The following is a 20,033-nucleotide window of genomic DNA, read 5'->3' as shown; positions in this document are numbered from 1 at the left end:
GGGCCTTCTCAACATCCGGAATCATTCATTTAATCAATCCACGGATAGAAAAATGTACAACTCTGAACCTCTGACCTACAGTCATGTCTATGGGTGCCTGGAAAAGGATTCTAAGTCCAGTGCGCTCCCTAGAGCAAGTCGTTTTAAGGGATTGCGTTGTAATTGTACTGCGATGTAACAACGCAGTTGTTGTAACAACCGCGTTGTAATCACTTGCGTTGTAAACGCATGCGATGTAAAGTGCTATATTCTGTTAACTCCTGTAAGATGCTAGACGTGTTTTTCATATGCACTAGGGAGTTTAACCATTTAATAAACTTTTCAAACCATTGAATTGTATCTTGATCCAATATCCCCAGGAGGGATACCTCGGTCTGGGCCATGATCAAGCCATGTGACATATACGAATCAGACTACTTGTCAATAGTTTGGAGTTAAATATGACCTCACAGACATCGAAAGAGTCTCTCACTAGTAACGTTTAATATCCCCTGCTTCCCCCAAACACATGCACACAGTGAGTTTGTGGTGGAGTTAGGGGAACCTCTAATCAAGAGAATGAATAATATTTGTTAATGTGCCAGAGTCTCCGAAAAGATGTATCGGAGACCCTCAGCCACACTTTCACAAGATGCGGTGTGGTTTGATAGATAGTGTCTTTATCAGCTCTGTCCCTTGAGTCTTCCGTTCTCCAAGTGACCACCTGTCCTCCACCAGGAGGGCGACTGTCTAAATAACGACAGTAGTGAGAGGTTAAAATGATCTCCTTTTCTGTTTGTAGCTATTGAACAGGTGAAGGATAAAGGTAAAAGAAACTGCGGTGTTGAAGTGGGTGAGTTATTGATCCACAACGCCTAATGGTTTGGTTGACATGTTTCGGCCGGGTAGTACCCTTATGGTTGATCCTGGAAACTCTGTATGCTGTCAACAGTAATGCTGAACACATTCGATTTGAAAAAGAGCAACGCTGGAAGTATCCGCTCAACACCTATGACCAAGGTTTAAACAACATTATTCCTTTGCTCTCTTTTAACCGGAGCCATAATTCAAACCCACGCTATCCCCCACCAGTCAATACCTTAAGGGACCCTCCCACTACCATCAGTGGCTTAAGGTCTACCTCCTGGGTTCCCTCCTACAACATCCTATACTTTTAAATAGCTGGGCCCCACCCCCCCCCCCTTTACTAGGCCGCTGGCTAACCACAAAAATCGACTATTCTTGATGTATCGCTATAGGATGACTAAAGAATTCATCCTGTAGTAGCATTGTAACTTAGACAATACTGTACACACTTTGCTCGTTCTTCGTCAGGATGTACATGCTAATCCTCAGTTATTTCATATCACGCTATCACTACTACCAGTGACAGTAGCTCTATCTGTCAGGTTTCCCCTTTAAAGATCTTATATTAGATTATCATTAACTTTGGAAGCTGAATACATCTCTGCTTCTATCTCCCCCTATTTTCTTTTGAGGATTTAGGAGAACCTCAGTTTTTAACATTGGTTAAAGATCACCATAAGTGATAACAGACCCAGAATGCAACAACAACCAATCAGCAAGCAAAAGCTGAAAATATTTTATATATATATCGCGGACTTGCTGGGCACAAATACTGCACTTTGATTGGCACCAAGAACCTTGGGTCCGCTTATCGTCATTTTTGGTCTCTGGAAGACAACTGTTGGTGGCACACACACACACACACACATATATACATACAAGCAGATGTACACACACCCAGACACACTCTCTCCCTCTCTCTCTCTCTCTGTCTCTCTCTCTCACTCACTCTCTTCCCCCCCTTCCTCTCCCTCTCTCTATCTCTTCTCAGTTTTTTAATCACCTGAAGCAAAGCTTACTGCTGTCACACAGATCTAACTAGTTAAGTGGTTGCATTCAACTTCAAGCTGTTGGTCCCTAAAAGTGTTCCATGTAGCTATCCCTTTGATCTCTAAAGAGGGGCTTGTCTTCCTTGCTGGTCATCTGTGGCTTAGTACAAAGTGTCAACCCCTTTCACTCCGCAGGTGAGCATCGATCCTTGGGTACCAACATCTCCAACATCAAGAGCCTGAAAATGGACAGTGCCATCTGGATTGAGCCCCTGATTCAGGTAAGACCCTCGGTTCTATTCTCTTCTTTACAGAAGTGTGAGCCACTGTATAGTGTCACCAGCACATCATTACGCAGTACAACCTGGTCAGTGCTTTAAGACCTGCGTAAAGAGCTTGTTAAACTCTACCGAGGATCACCTCTACTTCAGAATTGATATTCTTCTAATGTAGTTGATGTTGCAAATAAATTGTAAGATACTTGATGCTAAATTTATGGAATATTGCTCCCTAAAGCAGCTGTGTAATATTTCAGCAGTTCCAAATATTTGTTTCAGTGAGCTGTTAAAGGCGCACATCGCGCAGCCCTGTGCCTTTAGCAACCAGTTTGGAAGGGGTCGATAATAAAGACGAATAGATATTTGAGTCGTGCATTATCTGTGAATATTTTCTTAACTGTTACTGCAAGAACTCGGTGCCTGCCTTCCTCCGTGTGATAGGATTCTGGAACCCTTTTTACACTTTAATGTTCAGTTTTGTCCCCACTGGGTGTGTGAAGTGTCGCTGTGTTGTTTGAAGTTGGGGCAAGTAGCAGGGCGCATGATTGTATCCATCTTTGACTCTTCCGGCCCTCTAGCAACAGAGTGGTGCTTGTATGTGATTTTCTTTTTGCAATCAGTGCATGGTAATGTGCATGGCCTGCGATGCGCTGCTTTGCCTCCCAGCAGCCTTCCTCGCAATGCAGCGCTCCTCACTGATCAGTCTCTTGCACAAAATAAAACAATTGTATGGTAGTTCATATGTGTCTCTCCCCAGCATGGCTAGCAGCAACACGGCTATGTTTTAAGGGGCAACCATATTGGGTCAGGCAAATAGTTAATGTATGTGGACTCACAGTAAACAGGGAAGTTGAGGTCAGGCATAGGAATACCCCAGTGCACATGGAGCACTCACAACAGGCATTTTTATGATCTTTACTTAGTGACAGATTGAGAAACCACAAACAACGGAGGATCAAGTTTTAAAAGTCCCTCGTGGTGCACCGCAGTGACCTGCTGCCATGTCTTAGTACCACAACCATCAACTAACCCTCGCCACATCTTCGGACGTGCACCACCCGCTAACAACTGCCATAAGGCCAGAGTGTAAAGTTAGTACCCAGCTGAGTTCTTGCCAAGAAGATGGAGGCAGACGATCTTACAACCTGATGTCTAGTCTTCTGACTCGGCCTTCAAAGTGGATGAGGGCTCATCGTATTGATGGGTTGAGAATCTCTTCTGATTCTGAAGATTGTACCAAGAGCTTGAGCAACCCCAGCCATGCAGCTGTGCTACTAGGCACACACGCCTTCATGTCTGAATTAGTATCTACATTTAAAGTACATCCACAAAACTTCATAAACCTCTTCATTGTCCTTCTGTGGCTTTTGTCCAAAGCACTTGGAGACCAAACCTGAGTCCTTCCGCTGTCAATCGATTGACGCCACATACGCAGATGCACCAGTGGCATGCCAACGCTGCACCCAAGGGAAGCCATACGACCTGCCTGCTCTAAAACCATGTGTCTACTGCAGAAGGCTACCAGTTACAATACCGGTCCCTATGCAGCTTCTCTCACCAGTGCATGAACTTCTATTGACCCTGAGACTTTAAGGATTGACTTTAAGGAGTTGTTCATGGTGGTAAAAGAAGGAGAAGAGTGTTCTGCTATTTTTGAAGGGATAAAATGTCAAATGGATTTCCGTTTGGATATCTCGTTTGTCCCTCTGCACAGGCTGGTGGGGCTTTTTTTTCCTGAAGGACTGGCATGAGGTGCTGCCCAGAAATCAAAGGCCATTTGCCTGGTCTTTAAGGAGACTCATCTCTTTTGAAAGGAGCTTGAGGACAAGTTGCAAAAACTCTTTCAGTAACAGCAACTATCCTCTTCTTTCATACATCAGCCTTCTTCCTCTTTTTTAGGACTGGGAAGCAATGTCCCTATTGCCAGCCTTCCAAGCATAAACAGCCACTGTCTCTGTCTTGCAGGTTTTGTGGGAAAGGATGAGTCCTACAGAAGCAGAGGCATGGTGCTTCGGGAAAATAACTGCATTCCTGACTATTTCGGAGATGGCCCAACTTTCCAATGCGACGACGCAATTAGCACTTTGTAACTCCTTGGGCAGAGTGATCAGAAATGGATGTATCATCAAGTTCTCCTCTTCGTCAGAATTTAAGGATAATAGTTTATTTCCCCTAAAGGAACAAGCACCGACTGTACCATATCAAGCGCGTTTATAGCTTCCTCGGCAAGGACATACTTTCACTAGCCTCAGTCCTACCAGGAATCAGGCCAAGTAGTCGAGGAGAGGATCCTGGACTACTGGACCGGAGCGAGGCAGCATGCCAGGTCAGCAGGGTGGTTGCTGAAGCTGCTGCAGGACCTGATACACGTGCCAAGGAGGTGCTGCCAAGATGGAGAGTACAGTGCCCTTCTGAATACTGGGTACAGAAAGGCAAGGGAACAAAAGAACTTGGCAGGCACAAAAGGGTCAATGGAAAGCAAAGCATTGAGACTAAACGGCTCAGAGAAAAAGCAGAGGACTGAGAAAGATAACAATTCCAGTGAGGGATCACAAATGTTGAGGGACAAATTGATAGTGGTAAAGTAAACTGAAGCACTTGGGAGATGTTATCCGGCACCGACCTATTGCCAGCACTAGCCTTTTATAGTCACTGACCCATAAGGCCACAGGCGTTTTTTCTGTAAGTGAGCAGTAGGCTAGCTTCCATGTTCCGTCCTCCATACTCACCTAGTCTTCCTCTTTTCATCGTGAAGGATTGCCTAAACCCTGCATGTCTAGATAGTAGTAATGTGATCTTTCCTGGTATTCCTGACCCTGTCCTGGTCACTGTTCCAGGACCAGACCAACACCGTGGTCATGATGTCCCACAAAAGAGAGTGACATTTTCCCAACCTCTAGTCTCTGCTGCAAAAGAGATTTGTAATTCCAGTTCCACTTTAATTCTAGTAACCAGTGTTGAAGAGGGGTATGCGATATATTCCATCATTTTCTTAGTCCACAGCCAGGGTGTCGGGACTTTTTAAATACTTAAAGGGTGTCAAATGTTAGGTGAAGTTGACTGCTTACAAAATAGAAACACTCAAAAATCACTTTCCTGTTGACATTCAGGAACATCATGGTATCAGTGAATATACAGGATGCAGACTTTCACATCCTAGTGGCAACCACCCATTAATGGTCCCTCATGTTTTGTGCCCAGGGAATTAATTTCATTTATAGGTACCTCCGTTCAACCTCCATTCAGCACCTCAAGTCTTCACCAAGATGATTGCTCATTGGGTACTCCAAGATGGTGGCAGTTCTTTATCTGCGAAGGTGCCGGATCTATACTTACCTGAAGCATTTGCCTGTCCTATTTATTTTGAAACTCCAAGCCCATGAGACTCCAGCATCTCCGTGCGTTGAGGCCTTGGTCCTGGTGGCTCAGGAGGTGTGGATTCTCTTTAGTGGTGGTTGGATTTGCTGTCTGTGCCTTGTGGGCTTCCTCTTTATCTGGGATTGCCAGTGGTAGTGACTATAATGCCTGCTCCTCTGGGTTGCTGCTATTCTGGTGGATCTGTCAACTCTGGCCCAGTGGTCTCTAGTAGAGAGTCGACATTCTTCTAACTGGAGGGAACTCTCAGTAGTGGTACGGCATCCATGACAGTTCCACTCTCAAACACAGGGTTGAACGGCACTGGTGAAATCAGGCAATAGGCTGATGTAAGCGTAAATAAATTGTCTGGGTTAGACTTACTCCAAGTCTTTGGATTTGGTGGTCGTTCAGGTGGGCTCCTGAGCGGAACATCATCTGCTGTCACTAGGGGACTACACTATTACGTGTTTATACACGGTTTACTTGGAGCACCTGGGAAGGGTCTTTGCTTCCTCTCAAGATCTCTCCCTGTTCCCATTACATTTCCAGGAGGTTTAAATCTTCTTTTTGGATCTTTTAACATCGTTGTCCAACACTCAGCTGCCCTGCTGCAGCTCTCAATCCTTGGCGGTGGGTGGATAGGGTTGGGGTTCTGACTATGAGATGGCCGCGGAGACTCCTATATTCTTCCCCTAGTTCCTGTTGATCTTCAACTTGCTGACATGGATATGGAAGGAGAAGGGTGATGCAACTGTTGTGATTCCTTTTGGCCCCGTAGGGTACAGTTTCTTCACCTTTCAGCACTGTCAATACTGCCACCCTGGAGGCTACCTTTAGTCCCATCCCCTCTTTGCCCATTGGTTCTCCTCTTCCAGGGGGGTTGTCCCTTTCCGCCTGGAGCTTGAGAGGAGGGGTTAGCAGAGCATGGGCCTTCCCCATCAATGAGTAGAAGCCGTTCAGACATCCTGTAGACCTTGAAATATTATGCTCGTCATTGGGTAATGTTCAAAGGTGGTGCTCAGGTCGGTCTTTGTCTCTCTTTGACTTTGGTTTCCCTTCTGCTCTTTAATGCCTATGGGATTATTTTGGGCCTAATCATTCAACCTCTGCATTAAGGGCTCAGTGGGCAGCTATTCAGCCATTTTGAGATCCTGTGCTAGCCAGAATAGCGGGGAGACTTTGGTGGCTCACCTCCTGAAGAGCTCCCCTTTGCCCTGTCATGTGGTCCACCTTCTTGACCCACCTTACTCTCTATCTTTAGTGTTGTGACTATTACAAGATCATCCATTTGAGTCCCCTTCCTCATTAGACCTCAAGTTCCTGACCATGAAGGTGGCGTTCTTGGTGAGATTCACTTTGGCATGCAGAATTGGCGAACCAGCTTCTCTTTTATGCCGGGGCCCTCTTCTGCATGATGGGTGTTGTTCATCGTCCTGACCTGAGTTTCCTTCCAAAGGTTGCATCCCCCTTACACTGGGCTCAGGTTGAGAGAGGAGACTTCCATCTGTTACATTTTTAGCTGGTGCTGATGATAGACTTCGTCAGATCCCACTCCGTTCACTGATCGCATGATTTTTGTGTGTGACATTTGCAGCAGAGGTCATGGTTGGACAACCTCTTTCTTGACCATCGGTAGTTAGATGTGTTCCAAGAAGCTTTGGCCTTATATTCGGCTGAGATTTCAATCGCAGCTGGGACTGAGGGCAAATCCGTAAGGGATTTTGCTGCTTTTGACAAAAATAATGTAAAATTAACAATTGATGTGTGTTTAGTTAACATGATTGAATAATAAGTAATGTAATTGAACTGTATTTAACTTAACAACGTTTTTTAGTTTGGCCTTGCCATGCCTCAAAGTCACTTGTATTTGTTGTGCGTTGCACATTTAAAAATGAAAAAGGATTTTGCTCTTTCTGTGCAACTTGAGTTGAAAATGTGTCCATCAGCACTTTGTAAAATACCATTAATGGAAGTAGTTTGATTCATGTTTTGTTGTGTCTGTGCAATGGTGTCCCTGATGCCCTTGAGGAAGAAGCAAGGCTGATGTGTGTCCTTGCAGGGCCACTTCCTCTGGCCAGCAGTTTTGTTTGTATGTGGTTTTGTTTTCTCTCGTTTTGGAATGCATGATTATTCATCAGTATTGGAGCAAAAGTCATTTTCCATCTGATGCATTTTCTGTTTTACCATTGGATTTTGTGACGTAACAGTTATTTCACATCATCCTGACAGTGCAGTTTTGCTGTTTCTGGGATCTGAGCCAAGCTTTTCTTTGCTGTATTTAGGGGCAGACCTCATTTTAGTCCTCCTACTGACTTCTACTTTGGGATCATTTACTTTTTTCCTTGCCTTCATGAGGTTATATTATATGTTTGCATGTATTTGGCTTGTGCTATACCGTAACGGGTTCCGGCTAATTAAATAGAATAGGTCTCAATCTCAAATTACCCTATGCCAATTCCCATTTAGTTAGCATTTTGCGAATTAATTGACAATTTGATTTTAAATGACTTTTTAACTCTAAATGAAGTCTTTACTTTGTAAGATGTTTCGTTTCTGTGCATCTGTTGAAGGAGTTTCTTTTGTTTCCATGATAATGTTGGGCTTCTGTTTTATCAAAATGACACTTGTACTTCCCACCCGTCGGACGCTTTGGGTTTCTGTGTTAAGCTTTTGTCTGTGATTCATAAAAGTCAATGTGCTGTTTGTGGTGTCTGGGTAAGGGGTTGCTTTTAATTCCAGGGTAAGGAATCCCTGCTTTACTTTATTGAGGAGGAAGAACAGGAACCTCCAAAAAGGTTAGAGAGATGGAAGTTCAAGGAGGGAGTGTTACAAAGGAACAGATAGGGGGGAATGGAGAGAATAGAACCTCACAAGGGGAAGCCATACAGTTGCTTCAAGACAATAGGATAATTCTGATCATTGTCAGAAGAATTATGAAAACTTAAGTTGCCCCCTGCAGTGCTGCATCTTCTCTTTCGTTGACACTCTTGTTAACTCACCTGTTATGATCTTCTCTCTCTTTCCTAGCTTTCCCCTTTTCTTCTCTTTCTCCCCAAATCCTTTTCTCTCCTCACTGTACCTGCTATGTCTCACTTTCCCCTCTCTCTGTCTTTTTTCACTCTGTCTCTCGATTGCTGTCCTTCTCCATGCGTATACATAAATATATATCTTTATTTCTTTCCTCTATCTGCCTCTCTCTTGCTTTCTCTTTGTCTCAATGTCTTCTTGTATCTCGCTCTTTTTATCTCTTGCTGTCTCTATCTCTCGCTACAACAAATTTGATCTATCTGTCTGTCTATCTATTCGTCTATCTATCTATCTATCTATCTATCTATCTATCTATCTATCTATCTATCTGTCTATCTATCTATCGATATATCTATCTATCTGTGTATCTATCTATCCTTAGCTGACTGTCTCTGCTCCCTATTGCTATCTCTCTCTCTCTCTCTCTCTCTCTCTCTCTCTCTCTCTCTCTCACACTCTCTCTCTCTCTCACACTCTCTCTCTCTCTCTCTCTCTCTCTCTCTCAGAAGGTGCTAGTATTATTAACACCCTACCATGTACTTTTGGAGTCACCTGTGCTGCTTTTTTCATCCGGGCTGTTTCTAGCTCTTCATGCAGGTCGGTAACAAGGGAGCCTGTAAGATCTGGGCCCTCAATGTCCCCCCCAGTGAGAGGATCAATCCATGGAGCTCCCACGAGGACCGGCATCAGTTCATATTCGACAAGTACCGTCTGGGGAAGTTCCGGAGGTTTCATCAACTGTTTGGGAAACAGATGCACCTGAACGAGGTATTGTGGCAGTCGTGATTGGGTCACAATAGATGACATCATCCCAGTAACATTGTATTGTACAGTATCATTTTCAAAGCACTTAATACCCTGATGTGGGGTGCCAAACATGGTTTAGGTGGCTGCCCAGCTACACCCTGGGAGAATGCATAGCTGACAATTATTTGTTGTGATCCTATGTGGACATGTTTTGGTGTTGTGTATGAGTGACCAGAAAGGTTATCTTATCTTGTCTTGGGCGTAGTGCCTAGCAAAGTGATGTGAGATATATGTTTGCAAATTAGAATTGTAATTAGGATTAAAACATAATGGAAGCTATGCAGCACCAGTCTAGCCGGAGGTGCAGCGGTGCGGTGTGTGGGTCTATGTTTAAAAAAAGGGGTGAATTAGAGCAGGCCCAGCAATTAGTATGGTAACATTCAGAAGGCCGAGATGCTGTCTGATTCGTAAAATTCAATTCAAGGGTTTTTATAGAGCGCATGGCTACCCAAACGGGCTTCCCAGCACGGTCAGGTTGAGCAGGATAGTGGGCTGTTTTGGCCCATAAATGGGTTTCTAGTTGCTGTTTAAAACTTAAAAGAATGTTTCTTGTCCTAAGGTTGATCTGTAGTGAGTTCCAGAGTTTTGGAAAAAGATAAGCAAATATGCGACCACCGCCTCTGATTCGGCAAGGAGAGATAAATGGTTTGATCTCAATTCTCAGTTGGCACTGTGGGAATTAAAGAGGTGACGAAAGATATGCGGACCAGCCTTGTGTTTTGCACGGTGTGCAATGCAGAGTGCTTTGAATTGTATTATTTTACTTCTTGGCAGCCAGTGAAGTGTGGTGAGAGCCCAGCAAGCTGCTGAGCTTTGGATATACCCAGCAGTATTCAAGCTGCGGCATTCCGGATGCCTTGCCATTTTTTGGTGACTGGTAGTGGGCTGCCTAAATAAATGGATTTGCCATAGTCCCAGCAAGATAGTATAATACCATGGACCACTGTTCTGTGTACTTTCTTGGGGAGCCTTCTCAGGGTCTTCCTCAGAACTCTGAGGAGGCCGAAACACGTAACCACAACTCTCTTTGCCTGGGAAGCCATGGTAAGCTGTTTTTCCAATGTGACACCCAGACTTTTCAATTCTTGTTTGGGAAGTGAGCGATTGCTAAGGGACGGGGGCCAATAAAGTTGATTACACAGGGACGAGTTGTTCCAAATGATCATAACCTCCATTTTGTCTGTGTTTAGCATAAGGCAGCTGGTTGCCATCCAGCTAGTGACCTGCTCTAAACAAAGTTGACATTTTTCAGATCTAGGGCTTATATATTGAGTGACAGACAATAATCTGTGTATTGTCTGCGTAAGACGCCATGGTTAAACATGGAGAACAAATTATGTCAGACGAGGGGTAGACATACTGATTAAAAAGCGTAGAGCTCAGAGAAGAGCCCTGCGGCCGGCACTCCACATTTTAGCTGATGATTCGCAGAGGAAAAGGGCCTTTTGCTAACCTGAATGCTCCTGTTGTTTAGGAAAGATGACATCCATTTCAAAGCGCTACATTTAATGTCTGCCTCTTCCAGTCTACACAGTAAAATGGAGTGGAAGATTCTGTCAAATGCTGCGATTAAATCAAGAAGAATAAGTGCAGCCGATCCGCCCTGATCCAGGGCCTTTTTAAGGTCCTCTGTGGCCATCAAGAGAGCTGCATCCACTTCTCCTTCAAGAAAACCACGACCCACCACCACCCACAGCAGGCCCCCCGCAGAAGCTGGAGCAAGATCACCGCCGACCAGCTCACCACCTCCCTCAGCCACAACCCTCCCACTATCACGACTGACCCCAACGAAGCAGCTCGCAAACTCGCACAATGGCTCACCGACTGCGCCGACAAACTCGCACCACTGAAGAAACCACCCAGCAGACCCCACAGCAATCAAGCCTCGTGGTTCACAGACGACCTCATCAACTCTAAGAGAACCTGCCGCTCCCTGGAGAAAACCTGGCTCCAGGGCCAGACGACAGAGAACATGACAGCCCTCAAGAACGCCACCCGCAAGCACCACCAACTGATCCGCACCACCAACTGATCCGCACCACCAAGTGAACTACTTACAAACAGCGTCTGGACAACAACAACCACAACAGCAAGGAACTCTTCAGCATTGTTAAAGAGTTCTCCAACCCCAGCACCTGCAACAATGACATTACACCCTCGCAAGACCTCTGCGACTCACTCGCCTCGTTCTTTCACCGCAAGATCGCCGACATAAACGACAGCTTCGGCGCACAGACCAACCACCGAACCAGCGCACCCGACCGCCACCCTCCGCACCTGGAACCCGGTCAGCACCGAAGACACCGCCCACACCATGAGCACCATCCACTCCGGCTCCCCCACCGACTCATGCCCACACCACATCTTTAACAAAGCCGACTCCATCATCGCACCCTTACTCCGGGACGTCATCAACAACTTCTTCGCATCAGCCTCCTTCCCGGAGAGCTGGAAGCATGCCGAACTCAGCGCCCTCCTGAAAAAACCCACTGCGGACCCCACGGACCTCAAGAACTTTCGACCCATCTCGCTCCTCCCGTTTCCCACCAAAGTCATCGAGAAGACGGTCAACAAACAACTCTCCGCCTTCCTCGAGACAAACGGATCCCTCGACCCGTCACAGTCCGGTTTCCGAGCAAACCACAGCACCGAGACCGCCCTCATCGCAGCTAATGATGACATCGGGTCTATGCTCGACAACGGGGAAACCGCCGCACTCATCCTCCTGGACCTCTCAGCAGCCTTCGACACAGTATGCCACCACACCCTGATACGCCTCAGCGACACCGGAATCCAAGGCCCGGCCTTGGAATGGATCATCTCGTTCCTCGCCGGCAGAACCCAGAGAGTCCCCTCCCCCCGTTCCTTTCCGCGGCCACCAAAGTCATCTGCAGCGTCCCACAAGAATCCTTGCTCAGCCCCACCCTCTTCAATGTCTACATGAGCCCCCTCGCGGCCATCGTACGCAAACACAACCTCAACATCATCTCCTACGCTGACAACACACAGCTGATCCTCTCCCTCACCAATGACCAGGACACCACCAGAGCCAGCCTCCAGGAAGGAATGAAGGACGTCGCGGAATGGATGAAGCTCAGCCGTCTAAAACTGAACTCAGACAAGACGGAAGTCCTCATCCTGGAACCTTCCCCCTCGGCCTGGAACGACTCCTGATGGCCACCTGCCCTGGGCACCGCCCCCAAACTCACAGACCACGCACGCAACCTGGGCTTCATCCTGGACTCCTCCCTCACGATGACCAAGCAAGTCAACGGCGTGCCGTCTCATCGTCCTGTTTCAACACCCTGCGTATGCTCAGTAAAATCTTCCGATGGATCCCCACAGCAACCAGGAAGACTGTCACCCAGGCCCTCGTCACCAGCCGCCTGGATTACGGAAACACCCTCTACACCGGAACCACAGCCAAGCTCCAGAAAAGACTACAGAAAATACAGAACGCCTCGGGAAGACTCATCCTGGACATCCCCTCCACAGCCACATCTCTGCCCATCTGAAGAATCTGCACTGGCTCCCCGTCAGCAAGAGAATCACATTACGACTCCTCACCCACGCAAACGAGGCTCTCCACGACGCGGACCCCATGTACCGCAACAACCGCCTCGCGTTCTACACACCAACCCGCCAGCTCCGCTCCGCCAGCCTCGCCCTTGCCACCGTCCCACGTATTCGCAAAGCCACCGCCGGAGGAAGGTCTTTCTCCTATCTGGCAGCCAAGACATGGAACTCCCTCCCCACCCACCTCCGACTGACACAGGACCATCTCGCCTTTAGGAAACAACTCAAGACCAGGCTGTTCGAGCAGTAGCGACACCCCCCCCCCACGCCCCCTCCCCCCCCCCCCCCCCCCCCCCCCCCCCCAGCGCCTTGAGACCCTAACGGGTGAGTAGCGCGCTTTACAAATCCCCTGATTGATTGATTGATTGCAACCAAATCGAAAACCAGTTTGCGTAGGGTGCAGTATGTTATTGGATTCCAGAACATCGGATAGGTGCCATTTACCACCTTTTCTAACATTTTGCTGACTCCTGGGAGTAGCAAAATAGGCCTGTAGTTTTCGATCAGATCAGGGACTAGCGAAGGTTTCTTAAGTAAGGGCGAATGAAAGCATGTTTTCACGTGTTAGGGACACATCAGTTCTCCAGGGATGAGTTCTATGTCTCTCAAAACTGACAGAATTACATCCCCCCTTTTTATGAGGATGTCTGGGAGGCGGGATCCATTGGGGAGCTGAATTTGATCATATTAGCTAAAGTCAAATTATCATTTTGCTCAGTTGCGGAAATGTTGAAAGGTCAACCTTGGATTTCTTGGCTATGAAGTTGTCATTAATTCCATTATTATGGTCTGATAAAATGTCATAGATGAGCCTGACCTTTCCAAGAAAATAGCTAGCCAGTTGCTCGCAACACTCCTTGAAGGGGGGAGGGCCTGCTCTGGAGGTATTATGTTTTAAAAGGAGTAGACGTTGGAGTATATATCCTTAGAGGGATTTGAAGACTGACTGATCCTGTCCGCAAAGTCATCTAACCTGTCTCTATTGATGGTGGTTTGATATTTCTTCAAGGCTTCTTTAGAGGTTTGTTTTCATAGTGGCACCCCCACTTCTTTTTGCATATTTTACAATCTTTTTATAGTTCTCTTAGCTCTGACGAGAACCACTTAGCATAGTCCCTAGACCAGGCTATTTTGCTAGTTTGTAAGGGGATTAACACGCCTAACGTAGTACTGACCCATTCCTTGAAGGTGAAATAGGTTGTGGTGACCTATCCATTTAGTTCCAGAATAAAGTTGCACAAGGCCAATTCCCAGCTTGATTGTGGTAACTTGGATTTATGCTCTCCTGTTTTTGGGATGAAAAACTGAATCTAAGTGATCCGACCAAGTAACTTGCATGGGTGCTTTTACGGTCATGGTAGGAATGTTGGTAAAAATGGGATCTAATATGTGGCCCTCATTATGTGCGGGGGACGTAACTAGTTGGTAGAGCTGAATCGCTGATTGGTCCTGTCCGTTGTTTGTACCCCAAGTACTTTTTTTATTATCGAGTTGAATATTCAGTTTGCCCAATAATGTAAAGTTAGCGGTCTGGAGACTGTAAGAGGCCATATTGTCTGGCGCAGCCTGAATGAACTGAGGTGGGCCTTGGCGGACGATAAGCGAGCAAACCTGAAAAAGTTTTTAATACAGAATAGTAGAATTTCACAACCTGAGATTAAGACTGGTGTGAACTTACAATCAGGATTGTATTTAAGCTAATGGCCACTCCCCCTCCCCCCTCCTCTGATCAGCCCGGTCAATTCTTGCGATTGAATAGCTAGGCGAAGTGCTTTCATAGTCTCTGAGGAGTATTTTATTCTACCTAAGACAAAAGGAGTAGGGGTTCTGACCCCCGCCGGACGTGGCCGAGTGCAGACAGGCGTGCCAGTAGCGTATCCGCGCACCTAGCCTCATCAAATACTGAGGCGAAAAAAGAAAGACTGTCAAACAAAATGGCATCCGTTTGAGGGCTACCGGGAGTTTGCTGGCATTGAACACGGCAAGGAGACAACTGTCCCCAAAAAATAGCACCGATCAGATAAAAGGCCCCCACGAGCAGCATCAAATAAAACACTTTCCTCCCTTTTTATATCCACTTTATTTTTTTAATGTGCAAATATGCGATAGCAGCTAAAATATGTGCAAAGTCAAACCAAGGGTTAGCAAAAGACGTTATTTCATTCAGTTAAGTGTAAATTCAGCAAGTTAAAAACACATAAAATCAAAGGGGAATCACTCCCAGCCTGTCTAATGCCTCAGTGCACCGAGCTTCATTAAATACTGGGGCTGGGGCGAAAAAAGAAACTAGACTGGCAAACAAAATGGCGTCCATTTGTGTGTGGCCAAAATGGGAAAGAATAGGTGTTGGTGACATGATTATTTGCCAAGCACCTTTTTGTAGGCAGGAATACTGCCGTAAGCTCTGCAAGTACCCCTCTGGAGCAGGAAAGAAGTAGAAGAGCAATGAAGGCTGGCAACCTGAGCACAACCTATACAATATTTTAAGGGGCCAGATTCCGCCTACCCCCAGATGGCCTAAGGAAGCAAATGTTTGAGCAGGGGCTTGTGCCCTTACCCCTCTCATGCTCCCAAAAGCTGACCAGCACCAGTTCAATGATTATTGTACCTGGCCATACATGGAACCTATAGGGTGCTATTCACAGAGGTAAATTTACATGTATAGATTTACCCATGTGCATATACTACTGCACCTACTAATAATTTACTATTTTTTAATGTACTACTTTTGAGTGTAAATTTACTACTTGGTGCCAACTTACATCTCTCCACCCCAACAGAACAGGTGGTGTAGCCTGCTAGTAAAGGAATTATGAGTGTAAAGTTAATTCAGTTTACTTTTTACTGGTAGGCGGAGGGGTCAGCCATCAAATAGATTTTCCTATAGTAAACTATAGGAAAAAATGCTAAACTTTACTAAAACAATATTACAACTTATAAAACTATTTTTATGTTAAATAAAATGCAAAATGTAATGATGGGTGTGGAGGGGAACTGGCCTTTCCTTTCAGACCTCTCTCAGATGGCAGGTATGTGGAGAGACTGGCATCTCTGCTGAGACCTCGCTCTGTAATGATAGGTATGCATTGTAGGGTGTGGGGTGGGCCTGGCCTCTCCTTTCAGACCTCTCTCTCAGATGACAGTATGTGCACTGGCCTCTCTGCTGAGACCTCTCTCTGTAATGATAGGTATGCATTGTAGGTTGTAGGGTGCGTTTGGGCTCTCCTTTCAGAACTCTATCTTAGATGATGGGTGTGCATAGTAGGGTGTTTGGATGAGCTTTAATTCGACTCACAACTCGTCTCAAATCAATGAGCATACATAGTAGTCTGATAAACACCATCTCAAGTAAGACTGCTTCATACAGAAAAGTGTCCATAGCAGAGTGCATTCAAACATCACCTACTCCTTCCTACTTTTCGCAACTCTGCGAGAGTCTCGCGAGATCATAACATTTTAAAATAAAAAAAAGATTTAACCTTCTAATCATCACAGTACTTATCTCTTACAAACTTCCTCCCAAGACCAGGGGCCTCAAAATGCATTCCTACTAATAGAGTGGATTGAGAACTCATCTATCCCTTTTTACTATTCACGTTCTTGTGAGAGTCCTGTGAGATCGTAAAAATTAGTTATAAAGAATAAACAGTAGTTCTGACTTAGACACCTCTTATCTATATATATATATATATATATACTAGAAGCCCGTCCCGACGTTGTCCGGGTATGAATTGCTGCCAGCCAGTAGTATATTGTTTTGTAGGATTTCGTTTTGATAGCATTTCTTATCTGTGACAGGCCAGTGAAATGCTACGATTCACAGTGCACTGCTGATGCACTTAAGAGTGCGCGTTCAGTAGTGTGTAAACTCGAGTTTCCCTACTTTATTTTTCCTTGCAATATTATATAGCGCAAACTCGACAACATGGCATGAGCACAATTTATATTACAGAAGAACACATTCATTTGTGGTAGGCACAGGGAGACAAAGCGATTTGCCTGGAATCACAGGATGTTAAGCTGATGCCGTGATTCGAACGTGGCTCCCCAGCTCTAAAGTTCACAATTCTAGAACTTGTGGCAGGAGGTGTGTCTAAAAGTGTATGTCGGTGCTGGCCATCAATGAGAGAGACCTGTGCATTTTTCAAATGGGTGGTGAAAAAATATGAGTATGTTGCTGGAGATGTGGGCCGCCGTGCCACCAATGTACTTACCGGGGGAGGGTAAACGCCCATTATTCCGCAACTTTCTTTCCGCATACCATCACTCCGCATACTTTCATTAGGAAAGTACCATGACTCCGCAATGCCATTATAACGCATGGCATTACATTTTGTATGCTTTTACCACGCATACATTTACAACGAAATTCGTTGTAAATGCATGAATGGTAAAAGCATGTTTTTTTTTTAAATGTTTGGATAAGGTAAGGATGGGTATAGGGGTATATGTTTTGGGATACTGAGGTATATGTTTTGGGGTGTTTGGGTATTTTAAGGTTTCAGATATAGTTTTGGGTTATGGGGTACAGGGGTAGTTTTAGGGTTTAGGGATAGGTATGGGTTTTGGGGTACAGGGGTATTTTAGGGTTCAGGGCTAGGTTTGGGTTTTGGGGTACAGGGGTATTTTAGGGTTCAGGGGTAATTTTGGGTTTTGGGTACAGGGTTATTTTTAGGGTTCAGGGCTAGGTTTGGGTTTTGGGGTACAGGGGTATTTTTAGGGTTCAGGGGTAGGTTTGGGTTTTGGGGTACAGGGGTATTTTAAGTGTTCAGGGCTAGGTATGGGTTTTGGGGTACAGGGGTATTTTTAGGGTTCAGGGCTAGGGCTAGGTATGGGTTTTGGGGTACAGGGGTATTTTTAGGGTTATGGGCTAGGTTTGGGTTTTGGGGTTCAGGGTTATTTTTAGGGGTTAGGGATAGGTTTGGGTTTTGGGGTACAGGGTATATTTATAGGGTTAAGATGGGTTAGTGTTTAAGGGTATTGGGATATTTTAAGGAGTAAGGGTGGGTTATGATTATGGGGTACAGAGGTATTTAAAGGGAGCAGGGTGGAATTCGTTTTTCGGGTGTAAAGGGTAATAAAATAATAAATAAAAACAATATAAATAATGCTATTTAAAAGAATAAAGGTTTTAATAAATTAAAAAATGTGTGTGTATATATATATATATAACTAACTCCGTTCCCCACACGCTGATACTTCCCCAGACGTGGGGCAAGATCAGACACGGACCACCAAATAGTAGGATGCAGATTTATTCAAGTGCTGTCGCCATAATGTTTCTGCTCAAACGAGCCTTGATCACATGACAACGTGATGATAGTGCAAGTTTCCTTTTAAAGGGCTAGTGCCACATATTAACTACGTGACATGGGATGGATATAGAAAACAGACTAGTAAATAAATAATACATCATCGTAAAAAATACATTGTAAGAAACGACGATTAAATAATGGCTTATTAAGGGGATAAAAATATATGTTAAAATCCATTAAAACATACATTAATGTCTACAATATTGATTCCCTGAATATTACATGAATATGTGCAATATAATGCCAATTGTAAACATAGAATCCATGTGTAAACATGTAATTACCATGGTTGTCAACTACAAATATTTAATTCCTAGTCTAAAACAAATAGAATAACGGGATAAATCCCCTTGTATAACTACCATCCTTAGTGACATGTACCCAAAAAGTGCTCATGAAATAAAGTGCATTAGTGCAAAGTGTTTTTAAGAAAAATGAGGCTAAAATAATTCTGGACTGGTTCCTCTGGATCAGACTGAGCCCAGACTTGATCACAGAGGGACTGACCTCACTACTGTTTATCCCATCAACAGCAAACTGCTCAATAGTTTCATGAAGGCAAGAGCTGTTAGGTTAAAGTTAGAGGAATTTAGAAAAACTGGACAAGTACTTATAGGAGCTCCCTAAATGCTAAAAAAATGGCAAAATATACAGTACAGTACTATCCTGTGCAAAATGTTAAAATGAGTTCATAAATATTGATGCTTATAAAACAATAAATAACTATCAAAAGTTAAAAACCGTTTAAAATTGATATAATACAACAATACAACATGGCAGGGTAGCAGAATTCTAATATTGGAGGCCTCAATGTTAACATGTGTACATATCGTCTGTAAGATTTAAACCATTGGGTTGTTTGCTATCAAGCTGAAGAATGTATTTGGTTTCAAGTTTTCTTAACTGAGCCTCTCTATTGCCACCCCTTCTACTAGCACAAATAGAATCAATAACATAGTACTGTACCTGATTACTGTTGCTCTGGTGGAATTCCTTGAAGTGCCTGGCTACAGGATACGTATTGTCCTGGTTTGTGATAGCCCTAAGATGCTGTAGTATTCGTTTATGTACCGGGAGTTTAGTACTCCCGATATAACGTAGGGCGCATGGGCATTCCAGGATGTAGATGGCAAATTCTGTTTTGCAAGTAAGGACATTGCTGGTTATATGGTCCTTATTGCCAAAACCATCCTTGAAAGCCTTTTTATTGACACCATGTGCACAGGCCTTACAAGTTTTGCACTTGAAAAAACCTTTGTAGTTCTGCCACCAAGATGTTTTGTCAAGTACTTCGGGACTCGTATCCACCAGTTTATCTTTCATTGAGGGAGCACGACTGTAAGTGATAGATGCCCTATTTGGAAGCAAATTTCCATTTACGGCATCCTTTAGTACTGTTGGCCAATTTCTATTTATGATCTTACGCAGATCCCTGTGTTGATTACAAAAGCCTAGAATGAATCTAAAAGGCTCTAATGGTACAGTAGTGGTAGTTCTAGTTTCTGATTCTGGGTCAATTACAGCCTCTACGGTACAGTATTTACTAAGCAACTGAGAACGAGTGGTCAGCATGGATTTCTGTATAGCCTTCCTGATGGTCTTCTTGGAATAGCCTCTTTCTAAGAATCTGGCCATACTAGATTCTTGTGCCCAATGTAGCTCCTGATCATTGCTACATAATCGTCTTAACCGGATCCTTTCCCCTTAGGGTATGCTTGTAATTAAATGAGCCTGGTGTGCACTGCCCGCATGTAGAGTGGTATTACCCGCAGTTCTTTTTCTGTATAGTCGTGTTTCGAGGCTATTTCTATTTACAAATACTTCTGTATCTAAAAAGG

General features: G+C 44.8%; 1 protein-coding gene across 5 annotated transcripts in view; it reads left to right on the top strand.

The window, feature by feature from the left end:
• Nucleotides 1-20,033, top strand: part of LOC147718360 (arf-GAP with Rho-GAP domain, ANK repeat and PH domain-containing protein 1-like) — a 525,400-nt gene that overhangs the window by 401,157 nt on the left and 104,210 nt on the right. For all 5 annotated transcript variants that reach the window (XR_015295285.1, XM_086918310.1, XM_086918312.1 and 2 more), the window contains 2 exons: nt 2,031-2,116; nt 9,083-9,265. Coding sequence is in view for 4 of the 5 variants with exons in the window: in XM_086918310.1 (XP_086774436.1) it covers nt 2,031-2,116; nt 9,083-9,265 (269 nt within the window). In the remaining variant the exon portion in view is untranslated. The remainder of the gene's footprint in view (nt 1-2,030; nt 2,117-9,082; nt 9,266-20,033) is intronic.

Source organism: Lissotriton vulgaris, chromosome 4_1, assembly GCF_964263255.1.
Source record: "Lissotriton vulgaris chromosome 4_1, aLisVul1.2, whole genome shotgun sequence".
NCBI classification, from domain to species: domain Eukaryota; kingdom Metazoa; phylum Chordata; class Amphibia; order Caudata; family Salamandridae; genus Lissotriton; species Lissotriton vulgaris.
The sequence above is the reverse complement of the archived record's forward strand: the minus strand, read 5'-3'. Positions and strand labels throughout refer to the sequence as shown.